A 21,084-nucleotide genomic window follows, 5' to 3' on the forward strand; every position below is an offset into this window, starting at 1 on the left:
GTCAGTTGGAACTACTGAAAGAGACAAAAACCACCACTCCGATCTCAATCCGTGCAGTCTGGGCTGGTCTTGGGGTCGCTAATTCCCACCCTCCCTCCTAGCTGTCATCTGTTCCCTCATGGTCCCCAGGTTGAAGGTGCCCGTCTTTGGTCGCCGGCTATAGGAGGTGTCTCCCAGAGGTGATAGTGTTTTGGTCTCACTGTGGAGCTGTGCTGGCCCCTTAGCAGCTCCCTCTTACCTCAGGAGGGGGTCTCTTCTGGAAGGTGGGAGAGTTCTGTGAGGCAAGCCAGGACTTGCGGACTTGGCACCAAGTCAGAGGTCCCATGTTGGTGAACTTCCCGCCCTCACACGCTGGGGGCTCTGCTTTGAAGGCTGGAGGAGCTGAGGGGCTGCGGGGGCGGGGGCGCAGGGGCAGCAGGGAGACAGGGGAGGGCAGGATTTGCTGTTGAGTGCTTAGGGTCTGTCTTACTTCTCCCACCTCTCCTCCTCACTCTCCCCCCTTGCATGTTTCCTTTCCTTCCTCATCCTCTTCCTGTTCTCTTCTCTGGTTTTCACCTTGAATGATAAGAATGGTGGAGACGTGGAGCTCAACCTTCTCTGTCTGCTGACCTGGGTGAGGCTCAGAGAGGCAAAAGCATCTGCCCGAGGGCGGCCAGTTGAACATACAGCAGAGGACACAGAGTCCCCGGGCCCAGACTGGGGCCCACACCGCCCCGTCTGCTTGCGCTTCCCTTTTCCCCTCGCGCTGCCACCTGGACGCCAGCCTGGACCACAGAGGGACGTGGGTGGGGGGCAGACGGCCGCCTCTTCCCTGCTCCCTGCCCCCACCACCACGCCTCCCATTCTCTTTCTCCCCCTGTCCTACTTCTACACTAGGGGCACAACTGGGGTCAAGATTTCTACCCTCTATCAGAACGCTCGGGGACAGAGAGACTGATACAATCACGTATGCTAAGGTGTAGTTGGCTAAGAAGACTTAAAGCAGGGATGGCAACTCGTGTTTTCTCCGGCACCAACTCTATCTAGCGGGTCAGTCGTGCGTGCCTGGAGGGCTGTGTTGGGAAGGATTCAGAGGCTGATCCGGCTTCGTGTGGAAGTGATGTGTGCGGACAGCACTGGCCGGAAGTATGCTTGCTCTCCCTTGCTGGGAGGACTATCACCTCCAGAGACAGCTGCTTTGTAACCGAAGCCAGAGCCTTAAGTGAAAGAATTGACCTCTGGTGGTTGAGTTTAGACATCGTGGAGCTGGAGAGGGACGCTTCCATATCTGTGCACCACGGAGGCCTATTTATGGCCAGCTTTCCCCTCTCCCCCCTTCCAGCCAGACACATGAAGAAAGACCCAAATCCCAAACTGCATTTTTATTATTTTTTAATAAACTTTATTCTATATTACAAATAGGTTTTTTTTTTTTTTTGTTCTGAACTGCAAAATAGGAATGCCTTATATTTACATACACAGGTATACAATTAATTATAACAAAGGTACAGAAGCTTGCCTTTACCAAGTTACAACTGGGCTCCAATTTAAATAGCATAGGTTTCCTTTTTAAAAACTTTTTAAATCTTTTTTTTTTAAATCTTGCTAGGATACTCTTTTTTTTTTTTTTTTAATCAAAACCAGAAGACCCTCTTCCTCTAAAAGATTTCATCCACCTATCTTTGAGGCTCATTGTAACACTGTTGTCTAAAGATATGTTTTGCTTTGTTCTAACAAAGGGTCAGTGTTCAAGGTGGGAGCTTTATGGAAACAGAGGTGGGGCGGGGCTGGAAGGGGGTGACTGGAGCAGGAATGACCCGCCCTACCTCCTTCAGCAGCCTCTCTCTGAGACTCAAAGGCCTCTGCCTGTTCCTCAAACCACCCATTCATTCTTTCCTGTTCTCCTCTTCCCTCTAGTATTTGACTTGACTCTGGGTTGTGTGACCAGGCCAGACTCCGCTTCCCCTGCACCTCGGCTCATGGAGCCGTTCTTGTTGGTGGTACCCTGGAGTTGCTGGTTACAATGGTGACTTGGCAGGACCCTGCTGGCAGAGATAGGCTGGTCCTTACCAGCTAAGGTGGGGAGGAGGCCAGCTGCACCCAATCCTTCCTGTCTATCTCAGGGCCTGGGGCTCTTGTTCTTGGTCAACGTAGCCATCACACGACTAAGCAAGGACCTCAGGCCTCAAGCACACCAGACCCAGGCAAGGAGTGATGGAGGGGAGGGTCATCTACTCTAGAACACAAAGTCATTGGTTTCCAAATGGAAACAAGATTCTTTGAGGTAAACTAGCTTTTCTTTTTAAAGAACGGAAGGTTGAACGAGCCAACAGCTGGGGAGAACATCAGGGAAGGGAGAAGGAAGGAGAACACACGAGACACGTATCCCATCTTGGTCGTGGGCCTGACTTGCATCCAGCAGTCCTGTTTGGTACGCGGTCTCACTTTATTAAGCGTCCTTTGTGTTGCTCTTTAGCCACATCCTCTGTTTTGAATTCCACTCTTGGAAGGGAGCCCTTCCAAAATGTGCTTGAGTCATAAGATCAAAGATACTAACAAAAGATGTTCTAATTCCAGATTTAAAAATAAATGGTGGAAGATGAGCTTCATAGACCGTGCCTATTTGCCATGGGCATTTGCATTCTCAGGGGAGGGGACTTCATCCCTCCATGACCGATCCTTAACAGGGTGTCCCTACGGTTTGAGGGAAGCTGATGGGAACCGCACGGGACTCAGCCACACCAGGGGCAGCCCAGAGAGCCAAGACTGGACAAAGCGAAAGGGGGTGAGGAGAAGGGAAGGTGGGGTGCACCCAGCTGAGGGCACAGAGCCCCCCACCCACCTCACTATCTCTGCCAATACAGACAGACACCTCTTTTCATTTATTAGGGCTTTTGTTTCATTTAGCTTTGCTTTGGGGGCTGTCACCAGTCTACTCAAGGAATTTGGGACTCTAATGAGTATGATTACTTCTACAACCAAAAAAAATCCTATTTTATAAAGTTGGATACTCCCCCCTACTAAACACAAACCCCACAATTTTTATCGGGGAGCAAAGATTTGTAGTTAAAAAAAAAAAAGGTCGCTTTTGAAAGTCTGAAATTTTTACTACAGAGACTCCTTTCTGAATGGGAGGAATGTTCTTTATAAGTTTTCCAGCGGAGGGCCCCTACTCTCAGAGGCTCATGGTGTCCCAGCCTCTGGAGCTGCCTCTCCAATGTCACCTGTGGCCGTACCTCAGCTTCCTGCTCCATAAAGGCTCTCGTTTGCCACACCTGTAGGGGTGAGGTGGCAGGAGGCAGGCGGAGGAGGGGCAGCATTGCAGGCCCCAGCTATCAGAGGTGCAGGGGAAGCACCAGGAGTATCAGCTTCCCCAGGACTGGCGTGTCCACATCTGGGAACTATTTGGACCCATTTTCTAACAACGGGGAGCCCCTCCCACCCCCAGCCCTGTGGCTCTCTTCATCCCTGCAAGTCACAGGTGAAGAGTCTTGTTTCTTCCTTCCAGCAATTTGGACTTTACACCCACACCTGGGCTCCCTCCTTAATCTCAAACGCTTAACATATACAGACGAAAAATAACCCCAAACCCCAAATAAACAGCCCACGTACAGAATAAAGAAACAAGGAGGGGCTGAGGGGTCAAGGGCCCTCCGTCACCTGTCCTGGGAGCTGACTGGAGGCATGGGGGGCTGACGGGAGGGCCTTGATGTGAACTAGGAGCAAGGAGAAAGGCCACAAAGGAGCCAGGATCCGCCCAGGGTAGGGTCTTCTCTTGGGGACTCTGGTGCTGGGGGTTAGTCCTTCCCAGGAATGCCTTTCGGAGGCCTTTCAGACTCTCGCTGGGACTGCCTGTTGGGGTGGCCCATTCCTGGAAGGGCCATGGAAGGGGTGTCTCTGGGCCTCCCTGCCTCTTCCCCTTCCTCCTTGCTCTGTGAGAGGTGGGAAAGTTTGTTCTTGATGAATAATTAAGCTTAACCTTCGCTAGGTTAAGTATTTGACTTTACATCCTATGAAGCCAAAGGCAGTGTCCCCTTATTCCTAAGAACGGAGACAGATGGAAAATAGGGTTTTGCCTATTAGGTCAAAGCGAGCCCCATCTTAACAGGTTGTTAAGGGCTCTGGAAACATCAGCAGGACTTGCCTCTTGGACTGGAGGGTGCTTGGGAAATCATTGCTTGTGGCTCCTCTGCTGGGGGTCCCCAGGGCCAGACCCCCAACTACTCATGGAGGCATTGTCAAAAGGGTGTGAGGGGCCTAGGGCCTCCCCAGGGTGGTGCAGGGGAAGGGGTGCTGGGCTGTGAGGTCGGAGGCTCCGGGTAAGAGTGGATGCATGGCCTTGGGGCAGAGACTGCAGGTGAGGGGGATGAGGGGACACACTCCCCTCTGCAGGGGAGGGACATCCTCAGAAGCCAGACATGCAAGAGGGACATGAGCACAAGGACCTCGGGCAGGGGGAAGTGGGGTGCTGGGACAGTACCTCGACATTAGCCCAGGGCTGGCAGGGGGCGGGGTGAGACGGGGGCCCGAGCGGACCAGGTCAGCGACCTTACCTGTCGGCGACTCCCGCTTCTGCCTGGCACAGTCCTGGACAGTCTGCTTCACTTTGGGATTACTGAAAATGACTTCACTCTCGACCGTAGCCCTGCTCAAGCATCCAGGGCCTGACCTGCCGGCCCACCAGCTCCCGAGAGGGAGGGTCTAGGGCGCCCTGGGGGTGTGAGCCTACTTTGGCCTGTGAACACTCAGGTTGTCCTCGGTCCCCACATTCAGACCACATTGAAAGAAGGCAAGAAAAAAATATTTTCCTGAGGAATTAACTGACACCATAGCCAACTTCACTTAGTGGTACCGCCTGCAGTTACCGAGAGACGTGGGGGTCTCTCCTTCCGTGGAAGGACAAAGGATGGCAAAGCCCACACGTGGGGAGACTCATGCCCCGCGAGAGGAGTGACCTGCCTGCAGCTGTCTTTCTCAGCTTCTATCCATCCATCCTTTTCAGTTCGGGACCCCGCCAAGCTCCCACTTCCTACCACTAGCAGCCTTCAGCCCATCTCCCTCCTACATTCAAAATCCCCACCTAACCCATGTCAGTTACTCTGACTGTGGGATCTCCCAGCACCATCTCAGGGGTGGAGGGTGCAGGAGGTGGTTGAAGGGAGAGGTGAGAGGAGATGGGCCTTGTCTCCCTTCCTCTCTGCCTGGGACTCAAGGAGTGAGATAAAGATTCCACCTTAAACAGAGTTATGACCCTGGAAATTCACTGTCACGGCGGGGAGGCCTCGAGGGGGGGGCTCCCTTCCACCGGACCAGTCTGCCCGGCTCCCTTCTCTGCGGTGTGCTGGCCCACATGTCCCCCCGGGCAGCTCTCGGGGTCTCTGGCCTGCCAGGAGGAGATCGGGGATCCCAAGGGGAGTTCTGGAAAGAACATGGGGGAGGCAAGGACAGCTTTTTGACAATGCTGCCTTGTCTGTACTTGGAAACGTATCACACATGCACCATGAATCCAAACGGAAGAAATGGAAAACAAACAGCGAAAGGAAAGAGAATTTTTGTGGGCAAGACAGGTTGCAGCTCTGGGTGAGTCTATCCTCTCTCTCCAGCCCGAGCAGGCTGCAGAGGCTTCGGCAAACAAAACACCAGCAGCAACCCACACCTGCCCCCCGCCAACAATTAAGGTAAAATCTGTCCTCAAACCCTCTTCTGGGAGAAAGGAGGAGAGCCAGGAGACTGTCCTCTCCTCTTTCTTCCTGACATTGAGGTTTCTCTGAGGGTTTTGAAGTTTCTCTTGTGACAAAACATGGCGGGGGTCAGGGGGGAAGTTCTGTACCGACAAAGGAACGATAACAACAATAATAATAATCCGGTAAAAAATAAAAGCTTCAGCAGAACCATGATAACAGTCTTCTTGTCTGCCTGTTCATTTTTTTCTAACTGTGCAAAACTTAAAAAATAAATCAAACACACTCACTCATACATGCGCTCACACATACACTCGCTTGCATTCAGCAAATCTGTTAAATATGTTTGTGTCTCTCACCTCCCCAACCCCTCATGTGTGCAAATACATCTCAGTGGCCATGGAGCCGCCTCCGCCTGCCTCCCACGTGCTTGCTTTCTGGCCAGGGCCCGTGGCTTCTTGGGAGGAAATAAAATGGTCAAGGGTAGAAATCCCATGCTCCTCCCCTGGCACTTTATCTGCCAAACCTTTGGTTATTTTTCCCCCTTGGCGTGTGTCTCATCCCCATCCTCCCCCTCCTGTTGTTAGGCTACTTGTGTTTTGTCCCCGTTTGTCCTCCTTGACGCCACATAATGCCCTGCTGTGGGTCACCTCCACCCAGCCTCTAGTCAAGTCCAGGCCGCTTTCGGCCAGTGACCACCCTGGTTTCCTACAGACAGGTGGCTCTCCTTCCATCCACCCGTGCTCAGCATGGAAAGCTAGCGTGGAAATGTCCTGAAGCTGCGATGAATGAGCAAGTGTGGAGAAGGGAAACACTTCACAGTCCCCTACATAGGACAAGGAATCCTTCTGAGCTCTCTGCCTACTTCTGGGGCAGACACACCCATGCACGCACACGCGTGCACACACACACACACACACTCACATATGCACACATATTCAGACCCAAAGGGGCTAGCATTCTTAAAAGTACAGGGTGCTCCATAGACTTTGCTGGAAATGGAGCGGTTCCTTCCTCTTTCCAATGGGGGCTCATTTTGAGTGGACTGTAGGGAATAACGTCTGATGCTCGGGGAGTGAAGGCAAGACTGGAACCCTCACCCATAACCACACCTTAGATGATGCTGCTCGTCTCCCAGAGTGGTGTACAACTAGCCAAGGCTGCCAGGAGAGAATCTTGTTTATGGTGGGAAACTGGGTCAGATGGCATCTAAGGTCCCTTCAGGATTAAGGTTTCCATGACCCCTCTGTTAGACCGTCTCTTACCACAGCCCCTGCTCACCCATGTCTCAGCACACATTTGCCTGACAAGCTGAAATGATCCATCCAGAGATGGAGGGACAGATGGAGAAACAGACGCCAGGGCTGAGGTCCATTGTATATCTCTTCTGTCGCTGCTGGCCACGTCCTTCAGCTAGAGTTCTCGGTCCGTCCCGGACATGGCAAGCTGGGGGCTGAGTTTGGCTGGCATTTTGGTTTGTCTCCATGAGGCTGTGCTTGAGTGTGATTCTTTCCATAATGACTGGGGAGGAGGTGAGGAAGGGCAGTGACTGAGGAGACAGAGGATGTTGAAGGAGTCATTGCCAAGGAGGTCTGGACAGTGGAATGACAAAGTCATCTGCATAGCAATGGCACCAGGCTCTGCAGGGGGGCGGGGGCTCGGCTCTCTGCCCCAGCATTCTCTAGAGTTCTCAGGAAGGGTGGTGAGGACGGAGCCATAAAGGCGGCTGGAGGTAGAATCTCCTGGATGTACTCTGCATTTTACATTGACCCTTGAGCGCCAACCAAGGAGGATGCAGGTGCTTTCTCTGGACAGCATCGAAGATCTGGCAATCGATTAGACCCATGACCACGGGCGTGCTTCACTTGCACTTGGTGGGGGGGGGGGGGGGTGAATGAAAAACAACAAATTCTGCTTCCAGCGTGGATGCAACGCTCTTTCCTTTTCTCCCCCTCCATGTTATGTTTCTGCCCCTTTGAGCCAGACCAGAAGGTCTGGAGGCTCTCCATCGTGGAAGGTGACAGCTGTTTCTCCTGTCTGGCTTTCCAAAGACAGGGGAGGAGATGGGACAGGCAGGTCCCTAGGAGCACTGGGAAGGGCTCCAAGAAGACCGGAAGGGGACAAGGAAGCCTCGGGACACCAACACAAGTGAGCGGCAGCTTGAAAAGCACCTCCCAGCTCCTCATCCCTGCCCCCACTCTGGCCATGCAGGAGCTGTGGCCTTTCTCACAGTTACAACAGAGCCACACACGGACGGACCCCCTGGAGGTGGAAATGTGAGAAGGGAGAGAGCCAGGTGATGTCTTCCCAGTGAAGATAATACTGAGCTCATTGCCTCTTCCCTAGACCAAGGTCCGGCCCAGCGTGCGAGGGGGGAGCAGCAGCACAGGAACGTCCTCTCTCCGCGGCTCCTCGGCCATCTTTCGGGCCCCGCTGCTGACGCCTGGGCTCACCCGGTAAAGAGAGCCCCTCTGGTATCTTCTGGCTGGGCCCCTTGCCTGAGCCTGGCCATCCTGAACTAACTGAGGGGTGGCGGTGTGGTTCGGTCGTGTTGGCAGAGCAACTGAGAGAGAAGGGATGCAGGGAAAAGGGAGAGACGCAAAGAGGCGGAGAGAGAGATAGCGCTGCTCAGGGGATGCTGCTGACGCCAGTCGGAACTTGCACTTGGTAAAGATGATAATCTAGACTGAGGCACGGCTTGGTGTGTCCCTCCCCCCAGGGGCCCTGGAAGGACGGTTCTCAGCTGTCTAAGCTCATGAGGGTTATGACTTGTTCTAGTTTGTAGGCCAGTTTCTGCTTCCCACACTGGTCGTCATGGTCCAGAGGTCCGAGGATCTGTTGAAGGGCCAAGAACAGGGGGGTTACGAGTCTGTGCGTTCACGTTCGCGTTCTTAGGGCGGGTGCGGTCAGGCTTGGGAAGCCGTGTGTACGTGCAGATGTACACGGAACGTTGCTGGGTCAGCAGGCAGCCTGGCTAACGCGGGCGCGGGGTGCAGTGTGTGGGTAGCCCTGTGTCAGGGGGCTCAGGGTGCCAGCACCTACATCAGCGTGTCTGAATAAATGTGTGCACTTCACTGTCCACGGAAGACAGCTGGCAGTGGGCCGAAGCCACCTGTGCAAAGATGCACCAGTGACCTGCAGGTTAACAAGCAGATGGCCCCACCTCCCTGTAAAGTACGGTGCCCTGTGTCTCTGGGGAATGGGACCTCACAGATATTAAGAAATCCCACCCTTCATCCAAAAAAAGGAATATCTTCCTTATCAGCATCACGAAGCCCCACGTCCCACATTTAGAAAGTCGTTTGGCTTTACTGTGCATTATCGAACAAATATCCTTCAAAGAGCCCTATCTCAAGCTTTCCTGGTCATCAGCACCTCATGACAAAGTCTGCCAAAGCCTTTTCTGAGATCAGATGGTTGGTTGAGGACAGTGACGGTGAGCAACTGTGGAACACGATGGAAAATGTGTTAGAATATGACTCAGACTCAGGAGATACGGGATTGAATAACCAGTTTCTAGCGAGGCGATCTGGGGCAAAACATGTCACCTCTCTGAACCCTCACTGCCTCAGTGCAGTGTCTGAACCCTGTCACCTCTCTGAACCCTGCACTGTCCTCAGTGCAGAGGACAGAGTCACAGAACACACACGTGTGCCCTTCCCACAAAGTCTGCTCCACAAGGGGTGTGTGAGACAAACAGGCATGCTTGTGCCAGTGCTGGGGCTGAGGGGCAGGGAGGCGGAGGAGGGTGAAGGCTTGAAGGGAGGCTCCTAGAGCCTTGGATTTCTTGGCCCACTTAATGCAGTTTTAATGGGGGAGACCAAGACGGAATTGCCCACTTCTTAGCTGGCCAAGAACTGCCAGTTACTGGCACCAGCATTTCACAAGGATGGGACATTTTCATACCATGAGCAGATGAGTGTCCTTGTAGACTAAAGGGCAGTCCTTCCAAGATGAGGCCGTTACACTCCCACCCTAACACACTCCGCATCGTCCTTACTTCTCTCACGTGGCCACGGACAGGTGAAAACTTTGCCCCAGACCAGCAATGGCCTGCAGTCTCGGTCCCTCCCCTAAGGGACTCACGGCTGGCTTCCCCTGCACTTGGCGTTCACAGCACTATGCTGCTCGTGGCCTGCTGGGGCTCCCTCCTTAGCCTGGGGTTCCTAGACCCTCTCTCAGTGATGAGATAGAGAGGAGGCAGAGAAGGGGGGCACTGGCTTTACCTCCTGTTACTACCTTCTGCTCAAGGAGAAGGTGGTTATGCTGGTGCTCAGACAGAGGGAGCCTAGATTCTGAACCCACTTGGGCTAAGCCTGCATGACTAAGAAATCTGGAAACACCTCTGTACTGGCCAGGAAGAAGGCCGTGTCTGCAGTGGCAATGACCCCAGGTGAGGTTTTCCACCTGGGGAACACAGCAAATAAAATAGATGCCATTCCACTCTGCTCTGTATCTGTTCTGTTCTGATCCTGTCCCGTCCTGTCCTGTCCTGTCCCATCCTGTCCTGTCCTATCCCACCATACCATACCATACCATTCAGCCTGCCATGAGAGTGGGAAACTGCTTGTTTAAAGAGGATTAGATCAGAGAGAGAAAAGGGAAAAATAAAAGGAGGGACAAGCAGGGAAGAAATAAGAATTGTAAAAAGAAAAGGAAAGAAACAGACACTTTATCTAAATACCTGAGAACAGGATTGATGCGGAATTTACAGAATGGGGCATTCCTACGATCCCCATCTGTGGCACAGAGCCCCCAAATCCAGGGCGACAGACAGCTTCCCCAGCAGACACAGAGCGTGGTCTGGGGTTCCCGTGCTCTTGTGCATAGAGACTGCCACAGGCGGGGATTTTTCCATAGCTTCCCTGTCCTTCCCAGCAGGCGCCGGGCAGGGTGGGCTCACCTCCTCGCTGTACTTGCCCACGTAGGAGAAGATCTCCGAGAGTGCGCTCATGGCGTTGAACTCATTCATGTGCATCCGGGACTGCTCAGCCAGGTATGCGTTCATGTCCTGGTCGCTGATGGCCGGCATCTTCCCGATGTCCGAGTAATACCTACCACGGAAGGGAGTGCGGAAGAAAGGAGCTGGAGCTGTGCAGGCAAGAGTCAAGGACAGATGGATCCTCCCAGCACTGGGGCCAGTGGACGCCTGTGCGTGATCCCCTGGGGACCTGGTGGGCTCTCTCCCACGTGTGCTTCAGGGGCTGGCCCCAGAGAGCCCTCTACAGCTCTGGGTGCAGGGGGCGCAGAGGGAAGGGATGTGGCCCAGACCTGGGCAGAGGGTGAACTGGGGTGGAAACAGGACTACGGAGGAGCCGTCTCCTGCATGGGCCTTGCTCCCGGCCACCAAAGTGTGGTCCAGTATGTCTCTGGTGTCCTTCTGACACCTCCTCCCACAGACACAAGGGCTGCCCCCCCCCCCGCCCCCGCCCAGTGCCCAAAGGCTCTTCGAAGCAGTTGCTCTGCCTCGATGCCCTCCCCTCTCTGGGGGGTTACCCGGGAGAAGGGCGGGGCCGGGGGCTGCTTGGGGAGAGAGGCTGGCAGAAGGCAATCAGTCACTGTCACTTGCAGCTGTGTGCTGCTGTCAACGGGCTAATTAGATGCCAGCATTTACATTTTTAATTTCTGCAATTTGACATTTTATGCGGCAAACCCCAACCTCTCCGCCAGAGGGGAGTGGTGCGGCTTCCTAATGAGGAAGAGAAGGGCCCCGGTGCCCCCCAGAGACAGCTATACCCCCCTCCCCAGCTGCCTGCTCACTGTGGGCCACATAAAAGGGGCCAGGGACCTACAAAAGCAGGGAGCCATCAGGGCAGCGGGGGAGCACCCAGGAGTGTCGGTCATCCCAGCTCGGCCTGCAGCTGAATGCTTACGGCTTCGGATCGGAGCCGGTGAAAGCAAGCCTGAGCATCTAGAACAGAGGAGGGTGATGGGACCCCCGTTGGGGGTGGGGGGGTTGCAGGGACCAGGCTGAGGCATGTGGGGCACTGGCGAGCTGTGTAGGTGCAGGTACCAATGACAGGCCCTGGGCAGTCCCAGAACTGGGCTTGACCAGGCAAGTGTAGTGGCATCTTCGGGGGCTCTGGTACAGTCTCACCCTGGCCCTCAGTGTACCGAGACCATGACTCCATAGATCCTCTGCCATGCCCACACCTCCACCTCCCCCAGTCCAGGCCGAGGAGTTCGGGGACAGCCCAGCACACGTGGCACTCTTGTGTTCCTCAAGCCATCACGCTCAGAGGCTCGCGGTGGGATGACAGTTCAGTCTGCTGCCAGAGCATTCCTGGGCCAGTGAGGGCGGTGATGGCCACCCTGCCCCAAGCCACGGCCTTGCTGTGACCGCAGACCCGTCGTTCATTCTGGAAACCTTCCGAGGGAGGCAGAGGGAGGGAGATGAAAGCAGAGCGTGCTGGCAAGGGAAGGAGCCGGTCGGAGGGGGCCTCCTCTGACCTCAGAAAGCCAGCCACACACAGACACGCTCGCCAACTGCTTTGTTGAGCTGATAGCATTTTGGCGGGAGGTCTGGGCCTGGGGACAAGAGTGTAATGGAATGACCTTTCTCAGAGGAGCCTGCGGCCTCAGAGGAGGCCGGCCTGCCCCCTGCCTCACCTGGACTTCATCCTTCACAACCTTCGTCTAGTGTGGGTGGCTCCCCCCCCACCGCTTCTCACATTCAGTGCCCTCCGTTCCCTGTCCTAGTGCGATTTGGTTCCTTCACTCCATCCCAGATGAGCCCACTCTCTTCCAGACCTGCGGTCCACCCCCTAAACATCCTCAGATTCCTCAGGGTTCTGGGTGATTTAATGACATTCCAGGTATAAACGTTCCAGCGAGAGACTCGACTCACTGACACTATTTCTGGAAGGCAATAAATGCCAATGCTCCATTTTATAGTGGAGACCTAGGGGTTTCAGTGACGGTTCCCACCCCCGCCCCTCCTAAGGAGCTATGCGCCATTGTCTCTTCACACTTGCCGAGGTACATGTGTTTGTGGGGTCAAGGGCTATGTCATCAGGTCATTTTGGGGAAAACCATGAACAGAGGACTTCCCTGGCTTCTCCACGACCAGCAACCAGGCGCATCTCTGCTAACATGCCGGGGTCCAGAGCTTCCTCCCAATAGTTATACTCTGTCACCAGTAGATGGTCAGAGAGACTGACCGGGATGCCCAGGTCCTCACTGACAGGACATGACTGTCTTCAGAAGCAAAGACTCCTGCCATTTCTGATACTTGCCTGTGAAACTTCTCACAGGTAGATGGATGGTCTGTCCTGCACCCTGCACCCTGAGATGCCTCTTGTGGGTCCAAGTTAGGGACCACTGTCTCCACCGCAAACATCAGATGCCCAACACTCTGTCCCTTTAACATGGCTTGCCTTGGTGTGTGCCAGAAGCCCAGTCCATTTCTCCAAAGAGAATATTTACAAATGTGTCTGTGTATGAGAAAGAGAGGGAGGGAGGGGTTGGGAGCGGAGTGGGGCCAGGGCAGGGGCTCCAACCTTCTCACCTGAAGAAATGGGTGGTGAGCCACCCGGATGGTTTTGCGTTATTCTAACAGTGAGGTCCTTTCTGCACAGAGTGGCCCAGTCTCTCCTCTGTTGCCTACCTGCAGAGGGCACTGGATTGGACCAGTGCACATCTGAGGCCACACACTAGCCCCTGAATGGACCAACCACATGTCCTCATCTTCAGCAAGCACTGAACAGCTGAGCTGAGTGGCCCCGGACAGCTCGATTTCCCAGATGAGTGTGGCGTTTGTGGTCCAGCTAACACTCTGCCTGGGTCTTGACCCCAGCCTTGCCTGGTGCTAGCCGGGACCATCCACCCAACAAAGCATGTGACCCTGTCTTGACCTCTCTTCGCTTCCATCCAGGGCTGTGCCCCACCTCTCTCCCTGGCCTTGCCCAGTAATGACCTTGAGCCCAGTAATGACCTTGCCCTGGATTCCCCGGCTGTGCGGGCAATTGCTTCCTTCTCAGCTCCCGCTGGGCTGGCTTTTGCGCCGGGCTCCGCCACTGAGAAGGCTTATTGATTGTGAAGAATGCAATTATGCCCCATATTCATGAGCTTCAAACAAGTATTCTTATCAGCAGGTTGTGCAGTGAGGAAGGGAGAGGTCAGCCTGGGCTCCTGTACTTGAACTTCCTCCCATGGGATTTCTGCCTGCAGGTGAGCCCCTTCAAAAGGGACTGACGCTTGGAAAGTCCCCCAAGACCACCCCCCGCTCCCAGCTGGCCAAGGCCCGGCCTGCTGACGAGGTCTGGGTCCCACCACTGGCCCTACTCAGCTTTCTTTGCTGAGTTTGTTCACATCAGATGGGATGCCAGTACCCTTATGGGTCGTTGGGGAGCTGTTAGAAAGGACAGGGCCCTGAAGTGCTGAGTGTCTCGCTGTTGGTCCGTCTGTAGCAGTCTGTTGTGGGTTTCTAGGGGATGGGCCCAGTGAGTGATGGTGGGTGTCTCATCTCTGCCTTTGGATGGCTCCAGTGATCAAGAAGGTGGTCTCTAATGCCCTGAACTCTTAGAAGAACAAAGTTTTGTCATCCCTCCAAACACTTCGAGGATGAAGGTGTAGATATGAGAAACATCTAGAGCCTGTAGGCCCCGCACAGAAATCTTCATCTCTGAGAACCTCTCACGGACCTCTCCAGGCCCAGCAGAATCAGGCTTTCACTCCCCCAGCCGCAGGATCACAGCTCCACGGGGTTTGCCGAGGGCCTGTCTGTGTGTCCTCCTTGACCACGAGAGCCACAAGGGAAGGATCAAGTGTAATATATCCCGAGTGCCCCATACGCTTCTGATGGAGACCGTAAATGTTTGACCCATGGACTGATGAATAAGTTAATGAAATGTCTATACTTCACCTCTGGTATTGCTCCCAGGGTGAACTGTCACCGTTTTATGTTTTGAATGGATGACTTCCTAAGAGGCATTTTTAAATATTCAAAATTCTTAACCTTTTTCACACTGTGACACATGTGACAGATGGCCCTGAAATGTGTGGCACACCCCAGTCCGGTTCTGAGCGGGTCGGCTGAGATTCCGCTCCGCTCAGCCCTACCTGCAAAGCCTTGAGGGCAGGTGAGAAAGGCTAACGCGGCCACAGGAATAACCTTGAGCCTCCTCCAATTTAAGCGGAGAGGAAATCACCCCCCCCCCCCGACATGCAAATTTTACTGCTATTGCTAATGAAATAGGAAACATAACTGGTCACGACACACTGTTCGCGGTGACTCTTTAAGAGGAGTGTAGCGGTTTAAGATGGCTACCGGGGGCCATCTAAAGAGTGTAGCTCTTTAAGGAGTGTAGCATCTTTAAGATGGCTACCGGGGGCCAGGAGGTCCTTTGCCCTTTCTCTAGATGTGGCCATAAGCAAAAGCCCGCATACTTGGACGGAGGCGGCAAAGACTGGGAGTGTGCAGTGGGAGCTGCCAGCCAATAGCATTGTGGGTAAGCGCCGGCCATGAGAGGCTGGGTTCTACCGTTGTTCCTCTGAACTGCATGCTGCCGGTGCCTGTGGTGGGCCAAGGTGGGAGACCAGGCTTGCTGTGCACCCCGAGCCAGTTCTGTGCTGCTCGACTTCACCTTCCGGCAGGCAGACAACCTCGGAGGCCAGGCTCCTCGCGAGTGACAGTGGAGTTCATCCATCCGTCACCAAGTGAAGAAGCACTCTAGACTTGATCTCCAGGCCTGCTCACGCTGTGTCTCCCGATCCCTCCGTCCCTGTACTTCATCCCAGAATGAGAGGAGAAAGGGGTTGGGTGGGATCTCAAGCTAGTGAGAGATGACTCTCCCTAGAGTACCACCGGTTGCTAAGAAACTGGCAGGATAAGGAATGGAAACCATCAAGCCACTCCTAAAAATAACCAAATGGACTGGGGTTACTCATGACCTGTAGCAGCTGCATGGCACAAATTTCATTTAGCACCAGGCGGAAGGAAGACCGTTAGCCCCGCGCACGCGTTATTCTCACCTCTGACTAGATAGCCGTGTCCTGGGGAGGGTCCTCTCTGCAGGTGTTTCATAAACGCCTCCAGCCCTCCACACCCCTGCTTCCTCGCTCCCCGCCCGAGGTCCTAGCGCCGTGACCCGTGCTGAGATAACCAGAGCCCCACTGTCGCCTTTCTCCTATCTTTGCTGAAGGGCCGGTGACCACAGAGGAGGGCTTGTTCCTGGCAGCTCTGTCGTCAGAAGAATGGGCCACCATCTATGTGGAGGGAGCTGAGAGCCTCTCCTAGTGACTCAGACATCAAGAGATACAAGGACATGAGAGCTCTCTCTCTCTGACGGCCAAGACTGATGCCCAGCACATGCATCAGCAGGAAGGGGTAGGGAGGATATCAAAGAACAGAGGGAAGAGGAAAAACAAAACTCAATGCTTTCTAGCAGAACTATGTTACTGAGGTGGCCAAGACTCCACTCTCTCTTAGTCCCTCTTTACAAGGGAAGGCAATTTTCAAGTATGAAGATGGAGACTGTCTCTTTCCCATGGGTGAAATGATACTGTTCATTTTGTCTTCAGTTACTAAGTCAAGAACAATTTCTGGCATCTTTTACTCTTAATAAAGGCACCAAATCTGAGCTTCATGGTAACGAGAGAAAGGGACTCTAAAATCAGGACTGCCCTGTGGAGTTGTGCAGGCTATTCACTGCACAAAGGAGCTTGGGCTGACAACCAGCCCATCATTCAACAAACCATGCACGCTGGCTTGGAGTTACATCCTCCGGTAGGAAAGGGCACCTTCTTGACTTCACACAGAGGCACCACAGAGGTTGGCAGAGGCCCCAACTAGAAGCATCACTGATGGTACAAAAGTAGGAGTTAGTTGAGTTTGGGGATCACCTCTCATCTTGGCCTTTCTGAATGTATATTTCTTCGCTTCCATGGGCAGAAAATGAGGTTCTAATCCTATCCTCTTGGACACAGGACTACGGTGATGAATAAATAAATAAGGCTTTGGCTGGTTGCCTAAGCTCAGGTGTTTGCTACCTGGAGCCGATTGGCCCAGACACACCATTAACGTTCTTTACCATGAGTTAGCTTTGCATGAAGACGGGCTCCCCAGCTTACAACTGGCCCTCCAGTCACAGGACAATGTGTGAGACCATGGTTAAGGTCATGGCTACAATGGCTGAGAAAGCACTGCAGGGCACAGGGCATCAAGAGTTCATCTTGTGAAGGTCAAGGGTCTGGGGCAGTCAGAAGTGTCAGAATGAGAACGACATCCCCACAGAATGTGGAGAGAGGCTTACTGGATAGACAGCGACAGATGGGTAGAGGACTCCAGACTTCCTGTGCCAAGATGTTATTTGGTTCCTTGAGCATTTGTTTGTTTGTTTGTTTGTTCTGTTTTGTTTTGGTGGGGGTTAGGCGGGTTTCGGCCATTAAGATCTGGGGCCCTCCATGCAGGGAAGCCGAGCACAGAGGCTATGTCCAGCCAGGTTCCCTGGGGTCTTACTTCAGTTGACAATACCACTGGGGACGTGGGGGTGTGGGTATTGCCAATTGCAGGATCGGGCTCTGTAAGCACCAGCCCATTTTGGAGGCGAGGGGACCCCAAATCAAGGGCAGTTGCCTGCTCAGCAAGGGGTCCTACCTTGGCTCCTGGGCCCAGCACTCACCTCTCCACCCAGTTCTTGTAGCTGGGGATGTCCTTGGCATAGAGCAGCTTGTTGGAAGGGGAGTCCTTGCCCAGTCGGTGCTCTGATGTGGAGCAGGAGTCCATGAAGGTCTGGGCCACCACGGAGAGGCAGGCGTCCGTGATGCTGTTCTTATGGATGTCGAACACAAACTGAGGGTTCTTGATCATGTTGACCCAAAACCGCAGGGGTAGGCTGTGTGGAGGGAAGAGGCAGATGGTCAGGAAGAGAGGGCAGGGGGGTGTGGCATGGACTGGAGAGTTCTCTGGGGAAAGAGAAAAGGCTGAGAACCGATTGTTTTAAAAGCAAAGCCTATGCCACTAACATACCTGCCAGGAAACTGAGGATCAGCAAGGCTGACTACTCCACCCACAGCTAAAATGTTGATGGGCACTGGGGAGGGCTTGATGCCCAGCCTGAAGACTGCAGGACTACAACCTTCCCTGGCAGCACAAGGCTTGGGCTCAGAGGTGGCCAGTGTGGGTGCTCTAAAGTGGAGTTTCTGACTCTATTCCACTGTCCACCCCCTATGCCGGATATGATGCACATCCAATCGGCAAACCTTAAAGAATAGCCTGGAATACAGGCTTTGTATCTTATTCTCTGTCATCCACGGTATGACCCGGAAAAGAGCACATCCTTCCTCCCTGCCTGACAGTACAGTTTGACCCTACGCGGTGAAGGCACTGGGGCTGAGCAGTTGAAGTGTAGCTAACTAATTTCTCCTCCCTGAGCCGGCATGCTTAGAAACCCACATTCACAGCCCTTCATCTGTCCCCTTGTGTTCCCCTCCCTCTTTCTTGCACTGAGCGCCTACTGCATACCAGGCACTATGCTAACAACTGGGGATACATCCTCTGCCCTCAAGAAGCCAGCTTTCTGGTGGGTTCATGGGGGAGTCAGGCCTGCCACCAAGTATGTGCTCTGAGAGCTATCAGTGCTGGAACCCAAGGACAGGCAGGGTCTGATGTGGGACACAGGGAGGCGTCACCGAGTCTATGCAGAGGGAAGTGTTCAGAAAGTCTTCACGGAGGGAAAGACACTAGATGGTCTGTGTTTTAAAGACACAGATGCATTCCTTAGCTGGAGTAACCTGGAGGAAGCAGGAGAGGAGTCACCTAACCCAAGCCAGAGAGGAGAAAAACTGCAGTGTGGTCTGATAAACACAAGTCACACTCTCTGTTGCCAGAAAGGGAGGTTGGGAGAGACCTGTCCCCTGTCCCCTTTGGCCACACTCTGCCGGCTCTCGCATCCTGTGGCTTCCATCCGGCCTACTGAGATGCAGGTAAGGAAGCGGGATGGCACCAAGCAAGGGATCGCTTGCTTCCCTCCCTCTGCCCCCCACCTCCTCCTCACCTCCTGCCTTCTGCCCTGAAGTTTTATTGCTTTGGTAGCTGTTCTCACTGTTGGTAATAGTTACAGCGTTCCTATGTGTTTGACTCGCCTCTTGAAACTTCAGCGCTTTGAATTACTTACTTCAATCTGGCGAGTGCAATACATTTCTATTTGTTGCATCTCCCAGTGGCCGGTACCTCCATACAACAGATGCTAAACTACAGTAAGACTCATATTCAAGACTGCCGATCGACCAGCAAGTATTACGTTCCTACAAAATGTGCAGCACAGGACTGTCAGATCTCGGGCAGCACTGAGATCTGACAACGTTAAGTGGCACTTGTTTCATCCTTCGAAATAGGGACTAGGAAATAAGGGGGTGACACAGAAAGTTGCAACACACGGTGAAAGTCAGGGTCATCATAGCTGCCCAGGGGAGACCGTGACAGCTGGGGTCAGAGCCCTGCGTGGACTCCAGGCTGCTCCGCCCATGGGGTCTGTCCACACCTTCCTGTTTCTGGGCGTCTCATCCAGAAGACGGTCTCGGGGAGTCTAATATCTGCTACACAGTCGTTTCCCTTGCTTACGCCACTTGTGCTGACAGGCAAATCAAACGGGGGCACCGGGGCACCACACCGAGGCTCCTGCCTAATGAAATATTAGCATATTATTAACATTGGTGGTGGCACTAATCCCTGGTTGATTGCAGCCACTCAGGCTAAATGAGCAGGAGGTTTATTTCAAAGAGAAAAGGTAGGGGAATGTGGAGGAAGCGGGTGGGGAGAAGGTGAGTTGCAACTCTGGCCAGGAATCAAGAAATCATCTTTTTTTTTTACTCAGGGACGATGAACTCTAAGTCATGATGCAGATCTCATAATTCCCAGATGAACTGCTTCTTGCCTGGGCAGTGAGCAGGGTCAGGGGGCCCATGTCCTTGGGTGAGAGAACTCGAGCCGGGTACTGCGGACGACCGCCCTGGGGTTCCTTGTGATGACACCAGAGTACTGGGAGGAGCTGGTGTGAAGGGAAGGTTGGCCCCACGCCAAGGGCATTATGGCATCCTTGGAAGGCGGCGGGGGCGGGGGCGGTGCTCACCCCAGCCAAAGTATGGGCTGAAGACGAATGATTTAGATACCATTTCAGGTGGTCTGCTGGTAAGGGGCTACGAGGGCAGGTAGGGGTGTTTGAGTGTTTTGGAAATACCAGCCCTCCACAGCCAGGCCCAAGAGCTGGGCTGGGCAGAGCATTCTTTGTGTTGTGGAGTCTGCTAACGTTCGGATGAGGTGGGGAGTAGGAAGACTGACTGGCAGAGAGAAGCAGACTGGGTAGGTCAGGGACATGGCCCACGGAACGGCTTTGCAGAGCCGCGCTAAGAGGATGGGCAGAATTCAAAGCACTCTTACCCAGACCAGGCTGGCAGGCCTTCAGCAGGGAAGAGCCTTCACCCTGTGCCCCTGAGGAATCCGGAGTCTAACCGTCTTATTTCAGAAAGGGTGCAGGAACTCGGCAGTGCAAGATCTCTCACCCAGAATTAATGGGGGCGTAAACCCAACTCTTTAGTGCTATGGTCCAAACCTCTGTTCCTGCCCGCATTTCCAGTTTCAGCAGAGATCGCACTACTCTTCAGGCAAAAGAGAGGAGAAGCCAGAGCAGATGACGTTAAATGGGGTTTTAGTGCCACTTCTGACTCCTGCCGTGATCCGTGTTTGGTCTGGGGCTCCAGGCTGGCTGCCGGGGCGCCTGGCCGAGCCCTAGAGCCGGGCCCGTCCCCGCTCTCGGCCACAGGTGCTGGGCAGCAGGCTTGTGCTGCCTTGGAAAAATGTTCTGGGGAAGAACAACCTGGGACAGGGACTGTCGAAAAGCTCCAGGGAGGCAATTCTGGAACCGATGGGACCAAATACAAGCCGGCCTGGCCTGAGACAGAGCCCTCAGATAGAGACCACCTTGGTCCTACATCTTCATCAATATTTATCGAGCCACGGCTTTGTGCGAGGTTCCACACCAAGTGCTGAATACTGATGTCTGACCTTGCAGTCGCAAATGGAAACACAGAGTATACACCCACGAAGGGAAAGGAGGGCCTATGTTCAAGGACACAGGAACCATAGTGGAGACATCTAGGGTGTCAGGGCTCAGAGAGTCCTGCTTCCTCAAAGAAGGACAAAGCAGGTACGGGAAGGTCTCTTCCCCAAAGGGAGTTGGGAAGACGAGTCTGGAAGAAGGGAAGACCCTTGCTTCTCGAATAGAACGGAAACACCTTTTGTTCGCCTAGATGACTCTCAGGTCACAACCCGTGCTTGAGGTGCTGGCTCAGAATTGGATGCATGAATACATCACCCTGTCAGGTGCTGGCTCTAGAATTGGTTGCATGCGTGCATCTTCGGCCTCCCTGTCCCAACAGCCACCTTCCTGTCTCTTACCCACGCCTGTCAGCCCACCGAGGGTGGTGG

General features: G+C 53.9%; 1 protein-coding gene across 2 annotated transcripts in view; it reads right to left on the reverse strand.

The window, feature by feature from the left end:
* Positions 1 to 1,354: 1,354 nt before the first annotated feature.
* Positions 1,355 to 21,084, reverse strand: part of PLXNA4 (plexin A4) — a 445,047-nt gene continuing 425,317 nt past the window's right edge. For both annotated transcript variants that reach the window (XM_045495675.1, XM_045495674.1), the window contains exons 30-32: positions 17,282 to 17,494; positions 10,564 to 10,714; positions 1,355 to 8,495 (exon numbers count right to left, since the gene is read on the reverse strand). In XM_045495675.1, coding sequence (XP_045351631.1) covers positions 8,400 to 8,495; positions 10,564 to 10,714; positions 17,282 to 17,494 — 460 coding nt within the window. In that variant the 3' untranslated portion in view covers positions 1,355 to 8,399. The remainder of the gene's footprint in view (positions 8,496 to 10,563; positions 10,715 to 17,281; positions 17,495 to 21,084) is intronic.

The sequence above is a fragment of the Leopardus geoffroyi genome, chromosome A2 (genome assembly GCF_018350155.1).
Source record: "Leopardus geoffroyi isolate Oge1 chromosome A2, O.geoffroyi_Oge1_pat1.0, whole genome shotgun sequence".
NCBI lineage: Eukaryota > Metazoa > Chordata > Mammalia > Carnivora > Felidae > Leopardus > Leopardus geoffroyi.